Here is a 21,882-nt window from a genome sequence, read left to right as displayed (position 1 = left end):
ATTTTGCCACTTGTCTTAGTGTTGATAGGGAGTTTTGCTTGTTGGTGGTGTAAGAGCTTCCTTGCTTAATATTGAAGTCTTGGATCGATTCTCGTGACCGGTTATTTGATGTTTAGAGGGGAGCTTAGCCTTTAATCATTGGTGGTCATCACTGATTTTTATTTTTTTCATCTTTTTAACAGCTTGGCTGATCAGAAAGCTCCGTTAGTTTATCTGTTTTACCACAAAATGTGCACAAGCTGGCATAACAAACCATCTGGTATAATGCATGAATATTACATCAACTTCGAGGAACACTTAAGCAACTATCCACCTAATTTCTGTCCATCAAATACCAGTTACCCCTCCCATTACAGCTCGGCACCAAGACGCCTCCGCAATAGTTGTGCTTTATAAATGTATCACTCCCTCAACTGTAGTCATTTATCTAGACGTCTGTGAGCCAGTGACCTTTTGAGGTGAATAGGTTTATCATCTTGCAACATGGCAAGTACGATTTTAGGCAGAGACCTAATTCACCTATAGTTTGGTCAGGGAAATGTGATTTTCCATCCTTGGTTCTTTCATAGTCTTATGTCCGAATCATTCCCCGTCTTTTAGTTAGGAGTCTTAGGATGCATTGGAATAGCAGTATAAAGCATTAACATGCCTGAAATACTTTAAACCCTAGGCTTTTAGTAGCCTAATCAACTTGTTGAAAAAAGCTTACATTCCAGCTATTGAGACAAGTGGTCTGAACTCCTCTCCAGAGGCCCCCGTACTTCAGCTATCTACCAACATGTGCAGTGTATCCCTCAAAAGCCTTGCTATACCTTCTTACTCAGGCTGTATTTTTTTTTTCCTTGGGAACTTGTCCAACCTTTCTGGAAGCCTCCCTAATTATGCATGGTGTTTTTGTGGGTTTTGTCTATTTATATCTCGTTACGAGGGTTGCCCCAAAATGACCATCTTATCAAAAGGCCCAATCCAGACCAAGGGTGACATGAGTAGAAAACGTGTTTTGCATATGACTATCCTACAGAACGCTTTTACTCCCTGTACCCCGAATGACTGGCCAAGGCATGCCAAAGATTAGAGTACTGGTCCATCACCTTCTCTACTAGCTTAAGAAAGATTCCACTAAGGATCTTCCTTCTTCTGGGGATGAGCCTGTAAGGGGTGCGCCACCTGCCTCCTCAAAAAAGGCACAGCGACTGTTAAATTTTTGATACCTCAAGTGATGTCCCTCAGAATTCTGCTTGCACAGTAGACCTGCTTTCAACCTCCATGAAGGTTTCCTACAAGAAGAGGAAATACCTGTAGGTGCACCTAACTGAGACGGAGACTAATGCAGGGTTATGGTACACCAGCATCTGGGTTTTACCCTGACAACATTGCCCAGTTTTACTTGATAGAGGAGCAGGCATTGAGCAGAGCTCCTATTCCTACTCAAAACCGTTCTGCATGTTTTTTGGGATCTGGAAGGAAGCCAGTGAAGGCCACACTGTTCATTGACAAAATATATCAAGAGAGTAAAGACCGTGCAGGCCACAGTCACAAGATCTGTAGTCATTTCTCACCTGAATAAAAAATAGAGGGCGCTTAATTTCATACATGCTTGTCTCATTGCGCATCGGAAAGCACACTTTTTTATAAAGCGAGTGACTTTCTCCTCCTGTCATAGATGTAATCAGAGTCTCTGTACCACCTATCTGAACTCCTACGTCACGGGTCCCAGCCTGTATCATATCAGGAACACCAGGGGGAAGCCCCCACCAGGCTTCCGCCAGCTCCAGCATGCCCTATGTGCCCACAGAAGGAGATACTTCTCAGGAGGCCCCCACTCCCTCCACCTCGTCAAGTGCACTCCCGTCGTCCCAAATCGGATGTTTGGCCAATTCCAGAAGAGGCAGCAACGCACAATCCAATGCTTTTCCGTGGGTTCGAACGAAAATTCGACCTTTAAAATCCAAGAAAGGTGTAGGGGAGTTAATGCTGGAAGTGCTTGTCCCCAATCAAGCCAAACTGTCCATCGTCGCCAGTGTAATAATAAGACTCCTTCAAGATATATGATCAAAGTGGAGATTTATGATCAGTTGTACAGATCCAGCATCAACGGTCAAACCTCCAGCTCAGCTCCAAGAGTAACCGCAACTCCCACCCCAACATTCTATGACATATCATAGTTCTGTTCAGCAACATTCTTAACTAGATTACAACAGCCACCCATGCCCGAGCCATTTCCAACGACTTTTTGTTCCCGCTACGACTGACCATACCTAATCTATAATTCCCTTCACTATCTGCCCATTTCAACAGCTCCCTATGCCAGCGCGCTAGAGCTGGACCCTGCCTCGCCTTCCAGTGAGAAGTGAGTTCCCTCTTGGCCAGGACCAGCCCCAGATCAATGAACTTGCTGGAATTCTTAGTCTTGGAAGTGTGTGGGAACCAGTGCAACAAGCATACCCCTGGCGTCATGGCCACCTCCATCTCCGTCACATTTGTCAAAACAGTCGTCACTTCCCGCCAGTAGTCTCCCAACAGTGGCCAGGTGTGAGAAAGTGCCATCTTTCTTGCATGGTATGCCCCCACTTTTTGCTGAATTGCTGAATGTACTTTTTTTTTTTTTTAAAGCTTTATTGAAATTGACACAACATTCCAAACAGTAACCAACAACACAAGCCAGCAATAGTACATCCTCGTTACATATGTGGTACATGCCAATGCTGACTCATATATATATATATCTATATATATCCATAGCTTTGGGTGCTCCTGTCATCATGTTCGTCCGTCACTTCAAGAACCCATCCACGCAGGGCCAGATCAGACCTGTCAATTCTACCCTCCAGTGGTACACATTATCAGACCCAGGCCTCCCCATGTCCAATTGGGCAACCGCTACTCAAAGTAATCGCCCAGATTTCCTCCCCTCCCTCCCCGGCGAACCCCCCCCCCCCTCCCCGCCCCCTGGGCACTCCCCGGACCCCCCCACACTCATTCATCCAGGTTAGCCTCTATCTCTCGTTGTTCCTGAGCCCACCGCACAAATGGTTCCCAAATGTCTCGCGGACGGGAGGTTGATGGCATCAAGTCCCAGAATACGCTTAGCTGCTCATGACCATAAGTCACGTCTGCCAGCCATCCCTTCACCGAGGGCACCCGGCTTCTACCCCAGTGGATCGCCACCCGTCTTTTAGCAAATAGCAAAAGCAAGGCATGCAGTTTACGGTCTTTAGGTGGCGTGTGCTTGACATATCCCAGTATCCCCACCTCGGGGGAAGGGGCATCCGTGCGACCCAACATCCGGTTAGCTATCGCGAACACCCGGGACCAAAATTCCTGAAGCCTGGGGCAGGACCACGCCATGTGCAAGAACGAGGCAGACTCACCCCCGCACCTCCAACAACCGGCCCCCTCCCTCAAGCCCATTCTATGCAAAGCAATCGGTGTTCTGTAAAATCTATGCAAATACTTGAAATGTATGAGCCTCAGTTTATAGTTTGGGGAGAGTTCAGCTAGCTATCCACAGCAGAAGGCCCACTGCTCTTCCGACAAGGGAGAGTCAAGCTCCTCGTTCCAGTGCTGTAAGGACTGAGGCTGCACCACCGACGCATCATTCTGCATGGTTCTATAGAGTCTGGTGACTAATCTTCGAGGGGACGGGGAACCCACCACGCCCTCCAGCGCCTGGAACACCGGGGGGGGGGGGGCCGCTGGGAAGTTCTCGCTCAACGCTCGACATGTCTCCCGCAGTTTGTGGTATAAAAACAACTCAGAAAAATGCACCGCCTGCCCCTCCTCTGCCACCGGCGGCTTCATGAAGGTCTCATCCGGGAAGAGATCCGCAAGTGTATGCAGGTGCATCCTAAGCAATAGAAGCGGGCTGATGCCATCTCCGATACAGGGCAATAGCGGGTTGCGCTCCATGGATAAAGACGGGGCATACAGGAGTGGCACACCCGCCCTGCGTCGAAGTTCCACCCAGACCCAGCGCAGCATCTCCGCAGTGTCTACGTCTCCTCGAGGGCGGTGCGCTTTCGCATAAATTGCCACTCTTAGCGGGATCGGCGCTACAGTGTCCTGCTCCACGGCCACATGCGGCTGGAAGGGCGTCGGATGCACCCAAAAGTGCAAGAATTGGGCCTGCGCGCATAGGGCATATAAGCGCACATCTGGCGCTCCCAGCCCTCCCTGCACCAACGGTAAAGTCAGCATATCCCAGGATGCGCGTGCCTGGCCACCAGCCCACACCAGCCCGATCAAATGCGGCCTTAGTGCGACAAAAAACTGCGACGTCAAAGGGATAGGTATATTCGCAAATAAATACAAGAATTTAGGCAAAACCACCATTTTGACCAGAGCTATCCTGCCTGTTAAGGACAGGGGCAGCCTCACCCATATTTTTATCCTTTCCTCCAGCCATGCGACCGCCCTCCCAAAATTAAGAGTCCAAATGTCCTGAGGCACTCGACTCACCCAGATGCCGAGATATTTAACAGCATCCATTTCCCACCGTAAGGGGTACTCCGACAGCATCCTCGGGGTGCTCTCCGTCAATGGGAAGATCACCGATTTGGATCAATTAATCGCTATACCGGCAAGCCCCTCAAAACTGATGAATTCACGCCGCACTACGTCCAGGTTTTCTTCGGGCTTAGTGAGATAACGAGTTACGTCGTCCGCATAGAGCGATATCAACAGACTCCGCGCGCTGAGTCCAATCCCACGCGCCGTGTGATGCTGTCTAATACGAGCCGCAAGCGGCTCCATCGCAATGGCGAAGAGCGGGGACAGCGGGCATCCCTGGCGCGTACCACGGGAGATCGGAAACGGGTCTGAGATCATACCATTCACCCTAACTCTGGCACAAGGCATAGTGTAAAGTAAGCGGATTTTGTTTATTAAGAGCTGGCTAAACCCTATACGAGTCAATATTGCGAACAGATATGGCCATTCCAGAGTATCGAAAGCTTTGGTGGCATCCAAGAATACCACCGCAGCATGCACATCCGGGTGCAAGTAATGCAGTATGGAAAAAATCGTACGAAGATTATGCAACGTGGACCGCCCTGGGATGAACCCAGATTGGTCCGGCAAAGCTATCAGTGGCAGCATTGATTGTATTCTATTAGCGAGTAATTTGGCCAGTATTTTTACATCTACATTAATTAAGGATAGAGGTCTGTAAGAGTCCATCTCATCTTCTGGCTTGTCCGGCTTTAACAGGGTTATAATCGATGCTTCCCGCATCGTTTTGGGAAGCATTCCCACCTGTAAAGCCTCCTCATACACCGCCAACAGCCGGGGAGCCAGTTCCTCCGCGTATGCCTTGTAAAAGGCCGTAGTCAGGCCATCCGGGCCAGGGGCCTTGTCAAGGGGCAGGCCTTTGATCACCTGGGCCACATCTGCGGCTGTGATCGGGAGGTCCATATATTCTCTATGTTTATTGTTAAACCAGACCAGCGCTATAGACTCTAGAAAGGAGTCTAGCCCTTCCGGGCATCCCCCCTGGGTGGTAGTGTATAAATCAGTGTAAAAGCCCGAGAAGGCATGTAATATGTCCTCTTGTCCCCTGACAGTGTCCCCGGTTTTCAAGCGAAGTTCATGGACAAATGTCGCAGATCTGGACGGCCGCAACATATTCGCCAGGGTGCGTCCCGGTGTATCTCCCTCCCCGTATCTCCTGGCCTCTGCATGTTTACCCAGAAATGTAACTTCCCACTGTGCCTCCGCATCATACTCTAGTAACTTAGCCTTCAGCAAACCCAGGATGTCCGGGGTGTTCGCAACGTAGAAGCGGCTCTCCAGATCGTTAATGTCTGCCTCCAGCGATGCGAGCGTACCTCTTATAGCTTTCAGCACCCCGGCCTGACGCGCAATACACTGTCCGCGAATCACCACTTTAAAGGCCTCCCACAGGGATGCCTCAGTGTCCACCGAGCCCGCATTAAGCGCGAAATAGTCAATGACGTCCACCCTTATCTCCTCCTTAAACGCCTCGTCCAGCAATGCATGCCTCGGAAGACGCCATGAGAGACCCCGCGGGGGCAAGCCGGGCAGCGACAGTCTCAACAGTCTCAACAGGCAGGGCGCATGGTCTGAGAGCGAGCGCGTCATATGTTCGGCCTCCACTGTCCACAGAGCTGCGTCTCTAGACAGTAGCCAATAGTCCAATCGGGACCAGGCGCAGAGGTGGTCAGTGATGCAGGTACCCTCCCTCAGCTCACCGTGTCTAGCCCTCCACACATCCACCAGGCCCTCCTCCTCAACTATCGCCCCCAGAGCAGCACCCGCCGCAGGGTGTAGGCTGCGGACGGCACCCTGCCTATCCAAATCATCATTTAACACTGCATTGAAATCACCCCCCCCCCCCCCCCCCCAAGAACGGTGTTGCATCCAGCTGCCCTCACCCTCGCCCAGACATCCTGAAAAACACTAGGGGAGTCTACATTCGGGCCGTAAACGGCCACAGTTGTCACCAATACGCCACATAAAACACCCCGGACTAAAACATAACGGCCCTCAGGGTCACAGTGCGTCAGTTCTTCCCTCCAGTCCAACCCACGGCGAACGAGAATGGCCACCCCGCGGGCATAAGTGGAGTACGTAGCAGAGTACACATGGCCCCAGCGAGCATGGCGTAGCCGGGGAGACGAGGAGGAGCCCAGATGTGTCTCCTGGAGGAGGCAAATGTCTACCTTATGACGGACTAAATATGCATGCACTAGCCTGGCCTTTCTGCAGTCATTCAGACCCCGCACATTCCATGTTACACAGCTTAAGACGTTAGGTAATTTTAGTGTCATATCCATAGCCTAACGATGCACCCCGTATTCTCCACATTTCTATGCACTCTAGCGACCACAGAGCAAATTACATGTAAGCTGGAACCAAATACTAAACAAAAACATCCCAACATCCACCCCCCGCCCACTCCAACCCCCCAAATAGGTCGTGTATTGCCCACCCTGGAATCAAGAACCTCCAACATAGTCGGGAACCTTCCTATGGGGACGTGCCGTAGCCAGCGTCTTACCCCGGTTAGAACAGGGCGGCCAGAAAATCTGCAGGCAGCCCGGCCCGCACGAGATCATTTGTACAAAATAAGGGTGCATGGCAGCTCGGCAGAGACTTACAAAATAGGGAGCTGACGTTTACAAACCCACATCAGAACTGCTACCAAGCGGCAGAGGCAGTGAAAGTACTTCCCATTAATACGATACCCACATCAATCATTGTCACTCAGGTTTCCAGCCGCAATCTCCGCTCCTCCCGTCTGTCGTTTTTGCTTCTTTCCGCCCACATGTTTGGCAAACTTCATCGCCTCCTTAGCAGCTGCAAAGAAGTGTGTGGTGCCTTCAAACGACACCTTGAGCTTCGCCGGGTACAGCAACGAATACGGGATCTGTGCCTGAAGGAGAAGTCTCTTAGCTGGTGCGAACTCCCTTCGCGCCGCTTGCACTGCTGGAGTAAAGTCTGGATAAAAGGAAATTGCATTTCTCTGATGCGTGATCTTTCCCCTCTCTCTCGCAAGTCTAAGGATAACGTCTCTGTCCTGGTAGTTAAGGAGTTTAGCAATAATGGGCCGCGGAGGTGCCCCAACCGGCGGTTTTTGGCCCAGCGACCTATGTGCCCTCTCCACCACAAAGACCGTGGAGAGATGCAGGTCAAACAGCTCGTGCAGCAGGTCGGTGATGTACGTCTCCATTTTGGAGATGGCGGTTGTCTCCGGGATCCCCGTGACGCGGAGGTTGCTGCGGCGCGATCGAGCCTCTAAATCATCATTCTTGGCCCTGATGACGCTCAGCAGTCTATCCATGTGCAGGAGCTGCTCCTAAGTCTCGACCTGAAACTCATGGAAGTCCGCAGCTCGACCGTCCAGCGTGTCCAGGCGCGTCTCGTGAGCGGTAACCTGCGTCTTGACCGACTCGAGCTGCGATGTCAGGGTGTCCAGCTTAGTGTCTATGTTGTGGAGGCTGGATCTCCTCTCCAGCATTAAGGTCCTCAAATCTTCCCCTTGGTCTTCCACCACCTGGTCAGGCCTGCCCTCCGTCTGCACCTCCGTTCCCGTGTCGACCTGCCGCGTCGACCGCTTGCTTTCGAAGGTTATCTTTGATTGTTTGGCGTCGTGCTTCCCCATGGCAGCCGCCTCGGAGATCCCGCCTGAACCACCAAACGGAGGGCGGCCCTCCCAGGCAAGGTACAAGGCCCCGCACTCCCCGCCGCAGACTCACAAGCAGGTGCCGGTCAGTTCAGGACCTAAGTTAGCAGGATTGTCGTCTGGTCGTGCCTTGGGGTCAGAGCAACATCGCCCCCTCATATGCCAACAAACCACGGGCCGCTCACCGCTCCTGCCACCCTCTCTCCGCAGCGTGGTTATAGCTCCGCAGTTCCAGCAGCGTCGCCCCCTGGCAGGCTCCTTCACAATGCCCCAGGGCACACTACGCTCCCCTCGCCCGGGTCACCGCTCACCCCCGCGCAATGCTACAAATGCGCTGTTGCAGGCCCACGGCCCAGCCGCACAGAGTCTCGCCCCCTCCGCACTCCAACAGTCCGCTCAGGGCATCCGCCAGTGTTCACTTCCCCCAGTTAGTGCTCCGCAGCGGGTACGGCTGCTCGCCTCGCCAGCTAGACAAGTCGCGGACTCATGTGGATGGCAGCACCCCGGCTACATTTCCCAGATCACCATGGAAGCAGCGCACATAAGCTCGTCTTCTTCGGGGCTTCTGTTCAGCTAAGGCTGCTGTTCCCCTCCCCCACTCGGAGCGCTTATCGTCTCGGACGCCAAGCCGATGCCTCCATACCTCTCACCCACGACACCTCCAATCCGGTTGGGCCTCCGCGGCGTCAGCAGTCTCCCATCCGCTATCGCATCCAGGGTCCAGGTCCCGGGCGATCCGCTAGGCAGAGACTTCGGGCCTTCCGCCACGCGGGCGCCCCGGCCTCAAGTTACGTAGTGCCGCCTCAAGGTCCCGGCAGCAGCAGCCTCGCACTCCGCCTCGGCGGCCACAGGGCCATTTATCCGCCATCAAAGCCTCCCGGCCGCCAAGATTTCACCTGCGGGTGCCTCGCTCCATGCGCTCACGTCTCCACAGATCTCGGCGGTCTCAGGTCGCCCAAAAGTGCAGGATTGATTACAGGATTAGATTCCGGCCGGCGGAGCTCGCTTAGGCAGCGGCCATTCCGCAGCTCGGCAAGCCACGCCCCCCCCATTGCTGAATGTACTTTGACTGAGTGTGCCCTGGACTACTGCCAATCAGGTGCCCAGGGCCTATGTTCCTTCCCTAAAAACCTCAAACCCAAATTGTCAAACCCTGGCCACATGTCAGCCTCTGGTAAATGGTACCCAGGGCCTTGTGATCAGGGAAGGCCTCTAAGGGCTGCAGCACTTAGTGTGCCACCCTTAGAGGCCCTGTACCCTAACACAAACACACTGCCCTGGCAGGCTGAGTGTCTGGGTACAAGACAAAACAAAGAGTCGACATGGCACACATCCCTGCGTGCCATGCCACAACCTACACTGCCCTGGCATACATCAGCCACCCCTCTAGCTGGGTGCCCTATGCTAGTGGTGTGGGCACACGAGCATGAGCCCTGTGTCCCTACAGTACCCATGGCCATTCTTGGGCACTAAGTGCAGTGCTGCTATTTAAAAGTGTATGGTGCTGAGAGCTCGTCAAACACTAACTCCACAGCACCATAATGACAACACTGAAGACTGAGAAGTTTGGTATCAAACTTCTCAGCACATTAAACCCGCACTGATGCCAGTGTGAGATCTAATGTACAAAGCACTACAGAGGGCATCTTAGGGATGCCCCCTGAAACCTAACTTACAATCCACGTCTGGTATGAGAGGCTGCCTAGGCTGCCACACAGCAGACATGTTGCTGGACCCCTGGGTGGAGAGCCCCTGCTCTCCTGGGCCTGCAACAATGCACATCCTGGCCGAGGTGCTAGATCTCCTCCCCCAGGATGGGCAGGGGGAAGCTTCAAAGGCATGCCGCCTTTTTGAGCTTCCCCAGGCTACTTGCTGTACTCAGCAACTGCCCCCCACCGGTTCTGACCCCCACTCTGGAAGGGAAGGCTGGCCGGAAACCCCAAGTAAGGACAGGGGATGTGCCAGCCTCTGCCAACCCCACCCCTCAGGTGGGGGAGGCGAGGCGAAGCACATCTCCGGGCTCTCACCATCTTGAAGATGGGAAGCCCTGCCCAATCAGGACTAGGCTACTGCCCCCCTCCCACAGGAGAGTGGCAGGATAGGGGTTGTACCCACCCCAGGGCAGGGACCCATTGGTCCCTGCCCTTTACCTACCTGTAACACCCCTAAATCTAGTATTTAGGGGCACCCTGAACCTTTCTTCCTTAGATTCCAGATTCCGCAAGAAGAAAGAAGACCTGCCGTGTAGCCTATAAGAAGAGGAAGACCCCAACTGCTTTGGCCCCAGCACTACTGGCCTGTCGACCCTGGAACCTGCTACATCCCGGCACCTCTTGTGGCTAGCAACCTCACAAACCCCGGAGGACCTGGCTACCTTGTGACTCTGAGCATCTGGGACTCCCATGAGCAGTGGCTCTGCTCAAAGCAAGTTCTAACCCCTGGCATCAGCCCGGGACCGCGAACCCTGCACACTCTGCACCCGCCAAGCCTGGCCTGTGCCGGAGTGAACAAAGACCCTGAGGACGTCCCCTCCCTCGGTGACTGTGAACCCGAATCCGGCACCCAAGGACTCAGCTCGACGCTCCTGACGATGCCTGCAGCCTCAGAACCAGGTACCCCCTTCAACCCCCCCCCCACCCCCCCCAACCGCGATCAACAGAGGGTAAGATTTCGCAACATCAAAAGGCACCCCGGCGCCCTGCGGCCCCCTGTGCCCAACTCCTGGGTACCTACCTATCCTCCAACTACCCAACTTCCCTCTTGAAGTGGTGGTGGCACCTGAAGAATCTTTGTCCCGAGCTTGCAGCCTTTGTTCATCCTGGAGCTTTCCCATTGAAATCCATTGAGCGCCCGAAGACTGAAAAGCACCCTGCACCCAGCCGCCCGAATGGCCCTGGCAGTGTAACCTCTACTCCTACCTACTTCCCCATTTGCCCTGAGCAAGTGACCAGGAGCCCAGCTCCCACAGCTGCGTGGCCTGCTAGTCAGCAGCCACCAACCAAGGCCCCCCTGCCTCGCATAGGATAACATTGGGCCTAACTCACTCTGCACCCGGCTGCCCCTGTGCCACTGAGGGTGTAATAACTGTACTTATCTGACCCTGGGAGACCCCTGAGTCTGCGCCCAGAACCTTAACTCTGCCAGTCGAGTACTTACCCGATAACCCAATTTTCCTCCATAGGGTAACATTGACTGGTTTCTTCTGAAATTTCTTCTAAGTGTGGAGTTTCTAAAACTTAAAATATTCACCTAAAATCAACCGAGTAACAAAAACACTCACCTGCTATTAGGAGAGATCCCAGTGCTGGATCTTGGTGCCCAGCACTAACCCTGAAAAGTACTCACAACCGTACTTACCATTAACCCAGTTTTCTTCCATAGGAGATCATTGACTGTTTTTCTGTGAAATTTCTTATAAGTGTCGATTTTTGCAAACTACAAATATTCTTTAAAAATCGTACCAACTGTGAAAACGTAATTGCTTACCTGTTTTAGATCGAGGTCCCAGTACTGAGCCTAGGAGCCCAGTACTGGATTACAAAAGTAACGAGAACATACTATACCTGTAACTTGAATTTTCTCCCATAGGGAATAATTGACTGTTTTTCTATGACATTTCTTCTAAGTGTCAACTTTTAAAATAGCAAAATAATGCCTAAAAATCACAACAGTAACTAAGTCGACTTTACTCATTTGTTTCCAAGAACTGTCCCAGGACTGAATCTAGGATCCAGTCCTGGAGTTAGAAAAGTAATCCTGAAATAGCTTAAACTCCCATTGAGCTCAATGTACTATTGTGTTTGAAATTGTGTTGCCTGTTGCAACAACCTGTAACTATTACCTACAAAAGTCAATTGCATATTGCAAAAGTATATAACTAAAGCATCTCATTCTGAGAAAGTATATTTTAATACCTATTGTTGGTTCTAAAATAAAACAACCATATATTTTTTATATAAACTATTGGCCTAGAGTTCAGTTCTTGTGTGTGTGAGACCATTTGCTGACTGAGTGTGTACAACAAATGCTTTACACTGTCCTCTGATACTGCCTTACTGCTCGACCAAGCTACCACTTTAGAGAGTAAGGTTATATCTAACTTTAACATCTGGGGTCTGTGGACTCTGTACACACTGTACCTATTTGGGAACAGTATATACAGAGCCACTTTCTCACAACAGGCCCAAAATATGTGGAGAAAGCTCACCTCTTCCTGAGTGCAACGAGGGCAATTAGCAGACACCCCAAAATAGTCCCTAATCTTGTGGGGCGTAAGGTAGGCCCGATGTAGGACATAGAATTGGATGAGCTGAAAGCGCGCATTACGAGAGCTTTTCCACGCTCTTTCAACAATTGCTTCCCAAGCTTTTTCCGCAATGGGCTCTCCCAAATCTGCCTTCCACTTGATCCTCAATGCCGTCGAGGCGGGACGCATATCCCTAGTGATCCGCCTGCAGAGGCAAGTTACCGCTTTGAAAGTTACCGCCACCAGCACTATATACTGACCAGCGAGTGACGTAGCAGGCTCCGCCAATCCCTGTCGCCAATGCCTTCTAATAGCTGCCATCAGGGCTGCATGTAAGAGAAAGTCCCCCCTCGGGAGGTCATGCCGTTCCCTGAGATCATTAAAAGGGGGGTGGTTACCATCCTCGTATAGATCACCCACTGCGGTTACTCCCGCCTCCTCCCAGGCCAATAATTGGCTCCAATCACCCCGTGAGGCAACACCTCGCACTTTCTCAGTGGGATCTCAGGCGCGTAAGGTATCCCAACATGTGTTCTTCTAGCCAGACGCGCCTAACCACGCGTAGGGCCGGCGGCAACAAGTCATCCCGCTGCAGCACTCGCAACAGTACCCCTGACAAGTAGCGCCAGCTCGGCTCCGACTCCCCCCATATCCTCAGGTCTTCTAATATGGCCCTCCACCCATTTCGTCAACCATTGGAACTGTGCGTCATGATAGTAAGCCTCTAGGTCCGGCAACGCAAATCCTCCCTCTGCCCTGGGCCTCTGCAGAGTACTCTGGGCGACTCTCCGTCTCCCAGTCCTCCACAGAAAACCAGTGATCAAAGTATTAAGCTGGGCAAAGAACTTACCCGGGATCCAGAGGGGGAGCGTCCCAAAATAGTAGAGAAATCTGGGTAGTATGACCATCTTCACCAAGGGAACCCTACCTGCAACCCATAGCGGAAGAGTCGCCCAAAAATCAAAACCGGCCCGCGCGCTTTACACCGCTCGCCTCAGATTGCCCTCCAACAGGTCATCCAGAGCATGGTAGATCCTAGTGCCCAAATATGGTAAATGCCTACATTTCCATGGCACGTCCTCTGCTGGACTAACCTGTCCGGTCTAATGGGAAACAAGCACGACTTAGCCCAATTTACCCTGAGACCTGCCACCCTCCCCAAGGTCTCCAACAAACCCCTTGCTCCACGTAGAGCACCCTCAGCATCCGGCAGAAGCATGAGAAGATCATCCGCATATGTTATATGTTGCATTTGACCCTCTACCAAGAGTCCGTAGTAATACTGACCTGTCCGGGCGTGGGCTGCCAAAGGCTCCATTGCCAGAGCGAACAATAAAGGGGACAACGGGCACCCCTGTCTCGTCCCCCTAGCTACCGTACAGGCCGCAGACACCAGCCCCCCTGTATTCACCCCAACAGTAGAAGCGCTATACAACAACGCTGTCCACAGTACAAATTGTTTGCCCAGGCCAAATTCCCGCAAAACATTAAAAAGGTAGGGCCACTCCAGGCTATCAAAGGCCTTTTCAATATCGACTGCAAAAATACAGGCCTCTTCCTTATCATAGGTGCCGGACTCCAAAATGTGCAGGAGCCTGCGGATATTCATCGCGGTGGTGCGGGAAGGTATGAACCCAGCTTGATCCTTATGGACCAATGTCATGATGTGGGGAGCAAACGACCGGCCACTATGCGGCTCAAAACTTTGTAATCTAAATTAAGCATCGCGAGGGACCTATACAAGGATCGATACCACAATGGTTTACCCGGCTATGGAGGGTAACTATGAGAGCCTCTCGCATAGTGGCAGGGAGGATGCCCTCATGCCTTGCTCTGTTGTAAAGGGCCACCAAGCAGGGCACCAGTAGATCAGCGTAGGCTGCGTAATCAATCAATCTATACATTTATAGAGCTCGCTACTTACCGGTGAGGGTCTCAAGGCGCTGAGGGGGGCAGGAGGTGGGGGGGGGGTTATGCCGCTACTGCTCGAAAAGCCAGGTCTTGAGGTGTTTCCTGAAGGTGAGATGGTCTTGGTTCAGTTGTAGGTGTTTGGGGAGGGAGTTCCAAGTCTTTGCTGCCAGGTAGGAGAATGATCTTCCGGTGGTGGTTTTGCGAATCTGTGGGACGGTGGCGAGGGCGGTGGAGCGGAGCTGGCGGCTGGGGGTGTAGAACGAGAGGCGGCTGTTGAGGTATTCGGGGCCCATGTCGTGGAGCACCTTGTATGCGTGGGTGAGCAGCCTGATCGTGATCCTTTTGTTGACAGGGAGCCAGTGGAGGTTTCTCAAGTGGGCGGATATGTGGCTGTGGTGAGGGATGTTGAGGATGAGTCGTGCGGAGGCATACAGAACGCGCTGGAGACGATTCTGAAGTTTGGCAGTGGTTCCTGCGTAGAGGGCGTTCCCGTAGTCCAGTCGGCTGGTGACGATGGCCTGGGTGACTGTTCTTCTGGTTTCGGTTGGGATCCATCGGAAGATCTTTCGGAGGATGCGCAGGGTGTTGAAGCATGAGGAGGAGACGGCGTTGACTTGCTTGGTCATCGTGAGGGAGGAGTTCAGGATGAATCCCAGGTTGCATGCGTGGTCTGTGGGTGTTGGTGCGGTGCCCAGCGCTGTGGGCCACCAGGAGTTGTCCCAGGCGGATTGGGATTGTCCGAGGATGAGGACCTCCGTCTTGTCGGAGTTGAGCTTCAGACGGCTGTGCTTCATCCATTCTGCTACGTCTTTCATACCTTCCTGAAGGTTGGTTTTGGCGGTGGCTGGGCCGTTGGTGAGGGAGAGTATCAGTTGGGTGTCGTCTGCGTAGATGTTGATGTGTTTGCGTGCGATGGTTGCGAGGGGGCTCATGTAGATATTGAAGAGTGTTGGGCTGAGTAAGGATCCTTGAGGTATGCCGCAGATGATCTCGGTGGCCGCGGAGCGGAAGGGGGGGGAGGCGGACTCTCTGGGTTCTGTCGGAAAGGAATGAGGTGATCCAGTCCAGGGCCTTTACTTGGATCCCAGTGTTGTAGAGGCGGGTTAGTAGGGTGCGGTGGCAGACGGTGTCAAAGGCTGCTGAGAGGTCTAGGAGGATGAGAGCGGCTGTTTCTCCGTTGTCCATCAGAGTTCTGATGTCGTCTGTGGCTGCGATAAGGGCGGTCTCGGTGCTGTGGTTGGCTCGGAATCCGGACTGGGAAGGGTCGAGCGAGTTGTTTGCCTCGAGGAATGTGGTCAGCTGTTTGTTGACGGTCTTCTCGATGACTTTAGCCGGGAGGGGAGAAGAGAGATGGGGCGGAAGTTTTTGAGGTCTTTGGGGTCCGCTGTGGGTTTCTTCAGGAGGGCGTTTATTTCTGCGTGTTTCCAGCTCTCGGGGAAGGTGGCTGACGTGAAGGAGCTGTTTATGACGTTCCGCAGGTGGGGTGCGATGATGGTGTCTGCTTTGTTGAAGATGTGATGGGGGCATGGGAAGCCACTGGAAGCTCATCCGTACCCGGCATTTTGTTTCTGGCCATATGTTTTATGGCGCTGTGCACCTCGCCTGCCTCAATGTCCCGCCCAAGAACTTCAGCATCCCCGGCCTCGAGTTGAGGTAGTCCCGCACTCGACAAACTATACATCCCCAGGAAGCCCAGGGCTCAGTTTGCTCCGATATAACTCTGTGTAGTACCGTAAGAAATTCTCATTAATACCCTTTTGAGTATAAATCACCTCGTCTCCCTGGCCTCCCAATTCCCAGATCGCCGTACCTCTACGCGCCGGATTGGCCAGCCAGCCTAGGAGTGCACCAGCCTATCTGTGTAGGCTTTATAATCGAAGTAACGCAGCCTCTCGAGCTGGACTGTCAGTTCCTCCAGAGCTTCGAGTTACCCCTCCTGCCGATCCGGGTGCTCTGGACGCTCCCTCTGAGTCACGTACCTTCTGCTCTGCCTTAAGGACATCTTGAAGCAACACTTTGCGTACTCCCACCACCTCACTCAGGCATCGCCCCCTAACCACTGACTTAAAGGCTTTCCATTCAACCATCAGAGAAGACGCCGTATTGGCGTTAACCCTAAAGTATTCTTCCACGACCGACCCAATAGTAGCATGGAACACCGGATCCTCCAATGAATCAGGCCTAAGACGCCAAGTGTGGATGGCTGGGCGGTCCCGCACCCAGTGCAGTATTGCCAGCAGAGGGTTATGATCAGACGATGTCCTGGCCAAGTATTCACTGTACACCATCCCCCCCATGAACGTCCGGGGAACTGAGGATCAAGTCCAACCGAACATGCAGGTCATGTAGGGAGAAGGAGTAGGAATAGTCCCTGTCAGATGGGTGATGTTCCCACCAGGTATCAGTCGGCCCCCATTGCTGTTGCCAGTCCCGCCGCATTGCAGCCACTGTGAACTGGGGAGTCCACAAGGGGAGGGTGGGAACGGTCCAAAGCAACGTCAGTAATACAGTTGAAGTCACCGCGGAAAAGCACCGAGCCAGTCGACAAGGGTTCCAATGTCCCTGAAAGATGTGCAAAAAAGGAAGCCTGATCCGTATTAGGAGCATATATACTGCCCAAGACGATGTCCCTCCCATCCAAACGCCCAGTTACTACAACATATCTACTGTCTGGGTCAATCGCCTGTCCCGTACACTGGAATGGCACCCCTGCCCTAATCCAGACTAATGCGCCCTGCACAAAGGCCGAATATCTGGTACTGTACACCTGCCCTCTCCATCGCCGCTGTAAGGCCAGTCCCTCCTGCTTATTTAAGTGCGTTTCCTGTAATAGTGCTATCTGCACCCCTCTTCGCCTAAGGTATGCATGGATCTTATGACGACGAGTGATAGTGTGCATCTCCCTAATGTTCCACGACAGGCACTTAATGCCTACGGTGGTACCCATGGTGTGGTCAGACAAATACTGTTCGCCTCCTCTCCCTGATCGACATGCTTGCCCCCGCCCCCCCATCCCCTCCCTGTACCCCTACACCCCCCCCAACTCCCACTCCCCAAGATAGGTACCCTTGAACTAGCCCCCATCCAAACTGATAAAACAGCAACCTCGCTCAAACAAGGGTAGTGAGACGTGCGCTGACATTTTATCCGGCACCTCCTGCAATGTCTTCTCGGTCCCCTTGACCCTCTCCTTTAGTTTCTTGTGATCGTCCTTGAGTAGGGCAAGGTCCACCCCAATGGTGTCTATTTTACTTTCGAGGGCCTCCCGCGACGCAGTGATGGCCTGCATTATGTCAGCCAAGGTGGGACCTCCTGGGGTTTCTGCGTTGGCGCCCCCACATCCTCATCCCCAGATTGACGCCCCCGTCCTTCTGTAGGGCTGCAAACCCCTTTTTCTTCACCACTCGACCCATCTCAGCCGGCTCACTAGAGTCACTCAATAACTCCCCAGGCGCAGGATAGTACCATCAGCAGCAGCGCTGCAGGGTCGGGTCCGACGCATCCATCCTGGTAGGACCAGCAGAGCAACCCCCGGCCAAAGGTCAACAGGTGGGTCGCAGCATCCAGGTGGGAATAGAAGCAGGTCAGCGGTTTTTTAGTTCCCAGCCCATGCTCAGCCCTGATTTCAAGTAATGGGGCTGGAGAATGGCAGCACCGCCTAGGCTGAGCAATGCAGGGGGCAGGGCACCCCTCCGGAGAACCTCCCTGTTCACCAACATCGCCTCAGGTCGTTCTCAATGCAGCAATGGAGCCCAGAGGCCCCGCTGTCCACACGCAGCCCCAACCGACACAGGCGCATTCCAGGGTCTGCCTGCTATGGGGCCGACACCTTGCGAATTCTCCACGTGTTCCAAGATACCAGAAGATAGGCCAGTCAATCCAGGAGCAGACCCGCACCCCTCCACACCGCGCCGTGCAGGCAGCACCACAACTCAGCCCTCTCGCTCTCTCATGTCTGTGGCACAGTACCTTCAGAACAGCTAGGGCAGACTGCAAATGGGGCAAGGAACCCATCCAGCCACAGGCAAAGCCAGGTACCTGTCACCAATGTCCAACAAGGCCGCAACAGCACCGGAACTCGACCCCACCACAGGGCCGGATCCGACGGGTCCAGGTGTCCTCTCCGATCGATCAAATCCTGAGACCCCAGTCGCAGCACAGAGGGCGCCCGCCAGTGAGGCACCACCCCCTCAGGAGGATCAGGCACTTATCAAGGACCAACAGGAATCTGGCATAATGTAGGCTTCAGGACCGCCCGGTTCACTCCGCTACTTGGCATCCTCCATTACCCTTTTCACCAGCACATCTCCCCTCGTCGGTCCGGGGCCGCCATATTGGGAGTAGCGTGCAGCCTCATCGTCGTGTCGCGACGCTCTGCTTAATGCAGGTTTCGCTTCAGGGCCGCCACCGACCACCACGACAGCGGGGGAGGCAAGACAGCCCCTGCTGCACCGCAGATTCGCCTCGCCGGTCACAGGCCCACACAGCTCGCAGTGGCGCCACTAACAAGTCGTGGCCGCCTTCTTGGATTGCCTCAGCCGATCCCGTCCTCGGGCCGCGAAATCAGCCGCATCTTCACTCGTCGCGCCGCTTGTGGCGTCAAGGGAACTACCAGCAGGGCACCAAGCAGTCCCACGAAGTCTGGGCGGTTGAGGCCCCCCCCCCAGTGCGTCGGGATCAGTGTGAACGGAGGGAGGCCACGTAGGAGCTCTGAGGTCCCCTTCCTTCTACATCGGCATCAAGCCACGCCCCCCCTGTAGCTGCAGTCTCCTTGACCTGCAAAGTTTTCTATTGCATGGACAATGCCAAATTCCTTGTAAGCTATGGGGAGCCTGGCTGTTTCTATTACATTTGCTATCGTTCACATGCTCATGACAAGAGGAGTTGTCTTTTGGCATGTGTTTGGCTACTTTATTCTCTTGCTAGATGAGCAGGTACTACAGATATGTTTGCATTAATGCTTCCATCCAAACCTATCCAGCTACACCTTTTTCAAGTCAAAGTTTCTCCTTCTGTGAAGGCAGTTAACTTTTGTTTTAGCCTAGGTTCTGCATGCTGCCTTTAGGATTCTTATAGAGGTGTGGTAAGGCCAAAAATAAAAGTTCTAGCATGCCTAGACCAAACATTCACCTGCTCTTTCTTATGTACAATCGACTGTATGGTAAGTTTGCTAAGAGCCTCTCTATTGGAGGAATTAGCTCATAGAGGCTGATCTGGAAATTGAGGACCCATAGAAGTTTCCCCTTTTCCAAGAGAGGCTATCATTCATATGAGAAGGTTACATTTCCCTGGGTGCAGCTCCGAATTGGCCAGGTGGTTCAGTACACTTCGGAGGTTGTAGCATAGGGGATGATCCTACTTGCCAAGCTACTTATGTGATACTTGCAATGTCACTTGGTATGGGAAGAAAGGGCTATTGCTGCTATACCCGATGTACATGAATGTGATGTCATGGGCGTGTGCAGTGAATTTGTATTTTTTAAATGATGGCTAAAGTGCTGTATTTCATAAGTTTAACCTTTAGTTTTGTTTTGTGTCTCTGCAGCTTTTGGATTAGGCTACTTAAAAGCATTAGTTTAGTGTTCTTATGGTTTGACATATAGGGCCACTTGTCTTCCTGGAGTGTTCTAATGATAGACTCGCCCAATGGGTGAAAGTTGTCCAGTGTCTAGACCTTTACACCCTAATGGTTGGTTGCTGCAATGAGGTGGGCCTTCCAAGCATGTTACGAATGCACTATTAGTGCCTGCATTAAAGGGGATTTGTTATAGTCTAAGTTCTGGTTACTACTGTGTTCAGTATGAAATGGTTCCCCACTAGAACTGGGCTTTCCAACACTGGTGGGCTCTCTGAGATGTATTGCACGTTCTAGTTTAATATAGGCCTTTTAACATGAGTCTGTACTTTCGATTACATTTTGAGTGCCTTTGCTGATCTTTGCTATTTTAATCTTCTACACCTTTCAGAGGGAGCAGTTCATGAAGTTGAGATGAGCGTGGATGATGATGAACTTAATAGTTCAGAAGTAATCGATGATCTTTTTAGTGATGCTTTGGAGGAGGAAGTTAAAAAGGATCCAAACGTGAAACCATTAAATACATTCGTAGAGAGGCAAATCATCAAACCAGAGTATGTGAGAATAGAGCAGGAGCAAGATGAGTCAGAGGAAGAGGATGAGGGTGATGAAAATGAAGATGCACTCAACATTTCATCTATGTCCTTGCTTGCTCCCTTGGCGGAAACTGTTGGCGTATCGAGTCCAGAGGTAAGGTCATGGAATTAATATGTAAAACGTATTCAATACTAGTACAGTGTAGCAATTTTTAACGGTTCCACTGTGCCATATTGGAAACGCTAAATGTAATACTGTAAATGATTTTGCGACTGTGATATAACTTAGCCATTCAAGTAGTGCAAAGTAATTGCCTTTGCTCTAACTTGTAGTACTAAAATGCATATAATGTGAGTGCTGGAAGTAATTACCATTTTTTTGTTTCCAACAACTCATATAATGAATCATTTGTATGTGTGTTTAGAGGATATATTACAGGTAATACGGGATTCATTGCAGCCATGGAGTTCCAAACACAGATTGTCGCCAGAACTCCGATATGACAATGTAGGAACCTAGTACAGGTTACCCGCAATAACGTTTTTGGTGCAGTTAGTATAAAAATAGTGCTTTTTTTCCAAGCTGAAATGTTTTTTCGAAACAGTAAGAGAAATACTGAATGGTACTACAAATGTTATGCAGTTAACAAAGGAGGGTTTTAGTAAAAACACATTTTGCTTTGTTAACCAAAGTATATGTTTACAGAAGTTACATTCTTTAAGCTGCAGTCTGCAAGTTTGTCGGAAATGACCCTTTCTAGGGTGCTTTCTCTCAACTATTTGCTTTTTTTCCCTCAACCCTTTGCTTTTTATTTCCTCCTGGATTTCCTCTGATCTTCGTGTTAGCCTTAGGAATTAGAGTGCTTTGACAATGCCATTCAGTGCCAAAGCTCTGTGCTTGTCACATACATACTGGTGATTGGTGTATTCATGATTGGCTGATTTCAGTAAGCTAAAAGTCCCTTGTCCAGTGGTAAGACATATACCTAGGGCATGTAACTCAAATGCTACTAAGTGGGCTTACAGCACTGGTTGTGCCACCCACGGAGGTAACTTCTCAATCTTACCACTGGTTTTCTATGGCGTGACCTGTGTGCAGGGTACTGTTTCTCAGCTTGGCCTTTAAAAGCTACTTGCCAAACTCTGTATGTCTCTCGCTACATCGGAGTACTCCCTAGGGGGTAGGGTGCAGTGTAGGGAAGAGGGTAGGTATGTGCATTTTTGCACTACATGCCCTAGTAGTGATTCGCATTGGGTGGTGTTCAGTACTGTAAGGCCTGCTTCTCGCATTGATTAACATGGGGTAGTGTGGGAAGGCCATTGAGCTGGGTTTCCTAATTGCAGATTAGCAGCATGGTGTTTGGTATCAATGGATTAGTAATGGCAAATCCTCTCTGGTAGTGTGAGTGTATTTGACATTACTAATGTGGAAATGCCACTTTGGGAAAGTGGGCATTTCTATGCTATTGGC

The 21,882-nt window shown here is 51.9% G+C and overlaps 1 protein-coding gene across 2 annotated transcripts in view; it reads left to right on the top strand.

Annotated features, from left to right (window-relative positions):
• ANLN (anillin, actin binding protein) overlaps positions 1-21,882 on the top strand; it is a 279,002-nt gene that overhangs the window by 97,412 nt on the left and 159,708 nt on the right. For both annotated transcript variants that reach the window (XM_085607473.1, XM_085607472.1), the window contains exon 10: positions 20,267-20,565. In XM_085607473.1, the coding sequence (XP_085463599.1) occupies positions 20,267-20,565 (299 nt within the window). The remainder of the gene's footprint in view (positions 1-20,266; positions 20,566-21,882) is intronic.

This window comes from Triturus cristatus, chromosome 5_2 (assembly GCF_964204655.1).
Source record: "Triturus cristatus chromosome 5_2, aTriCri1.1, whole genome shotgun sequence".
Lineage (NCBI taxonomy): Eukaryota > Metazoa > Chordata > Amphibia > Caudata > Salamandridae > Triturus > Triturus cristatus.
The sequence above is the reverse complement of the archived record's forward strand: the minus strand, read 5'-3'. Positions and strand labels throughout refer to the sequence as shown.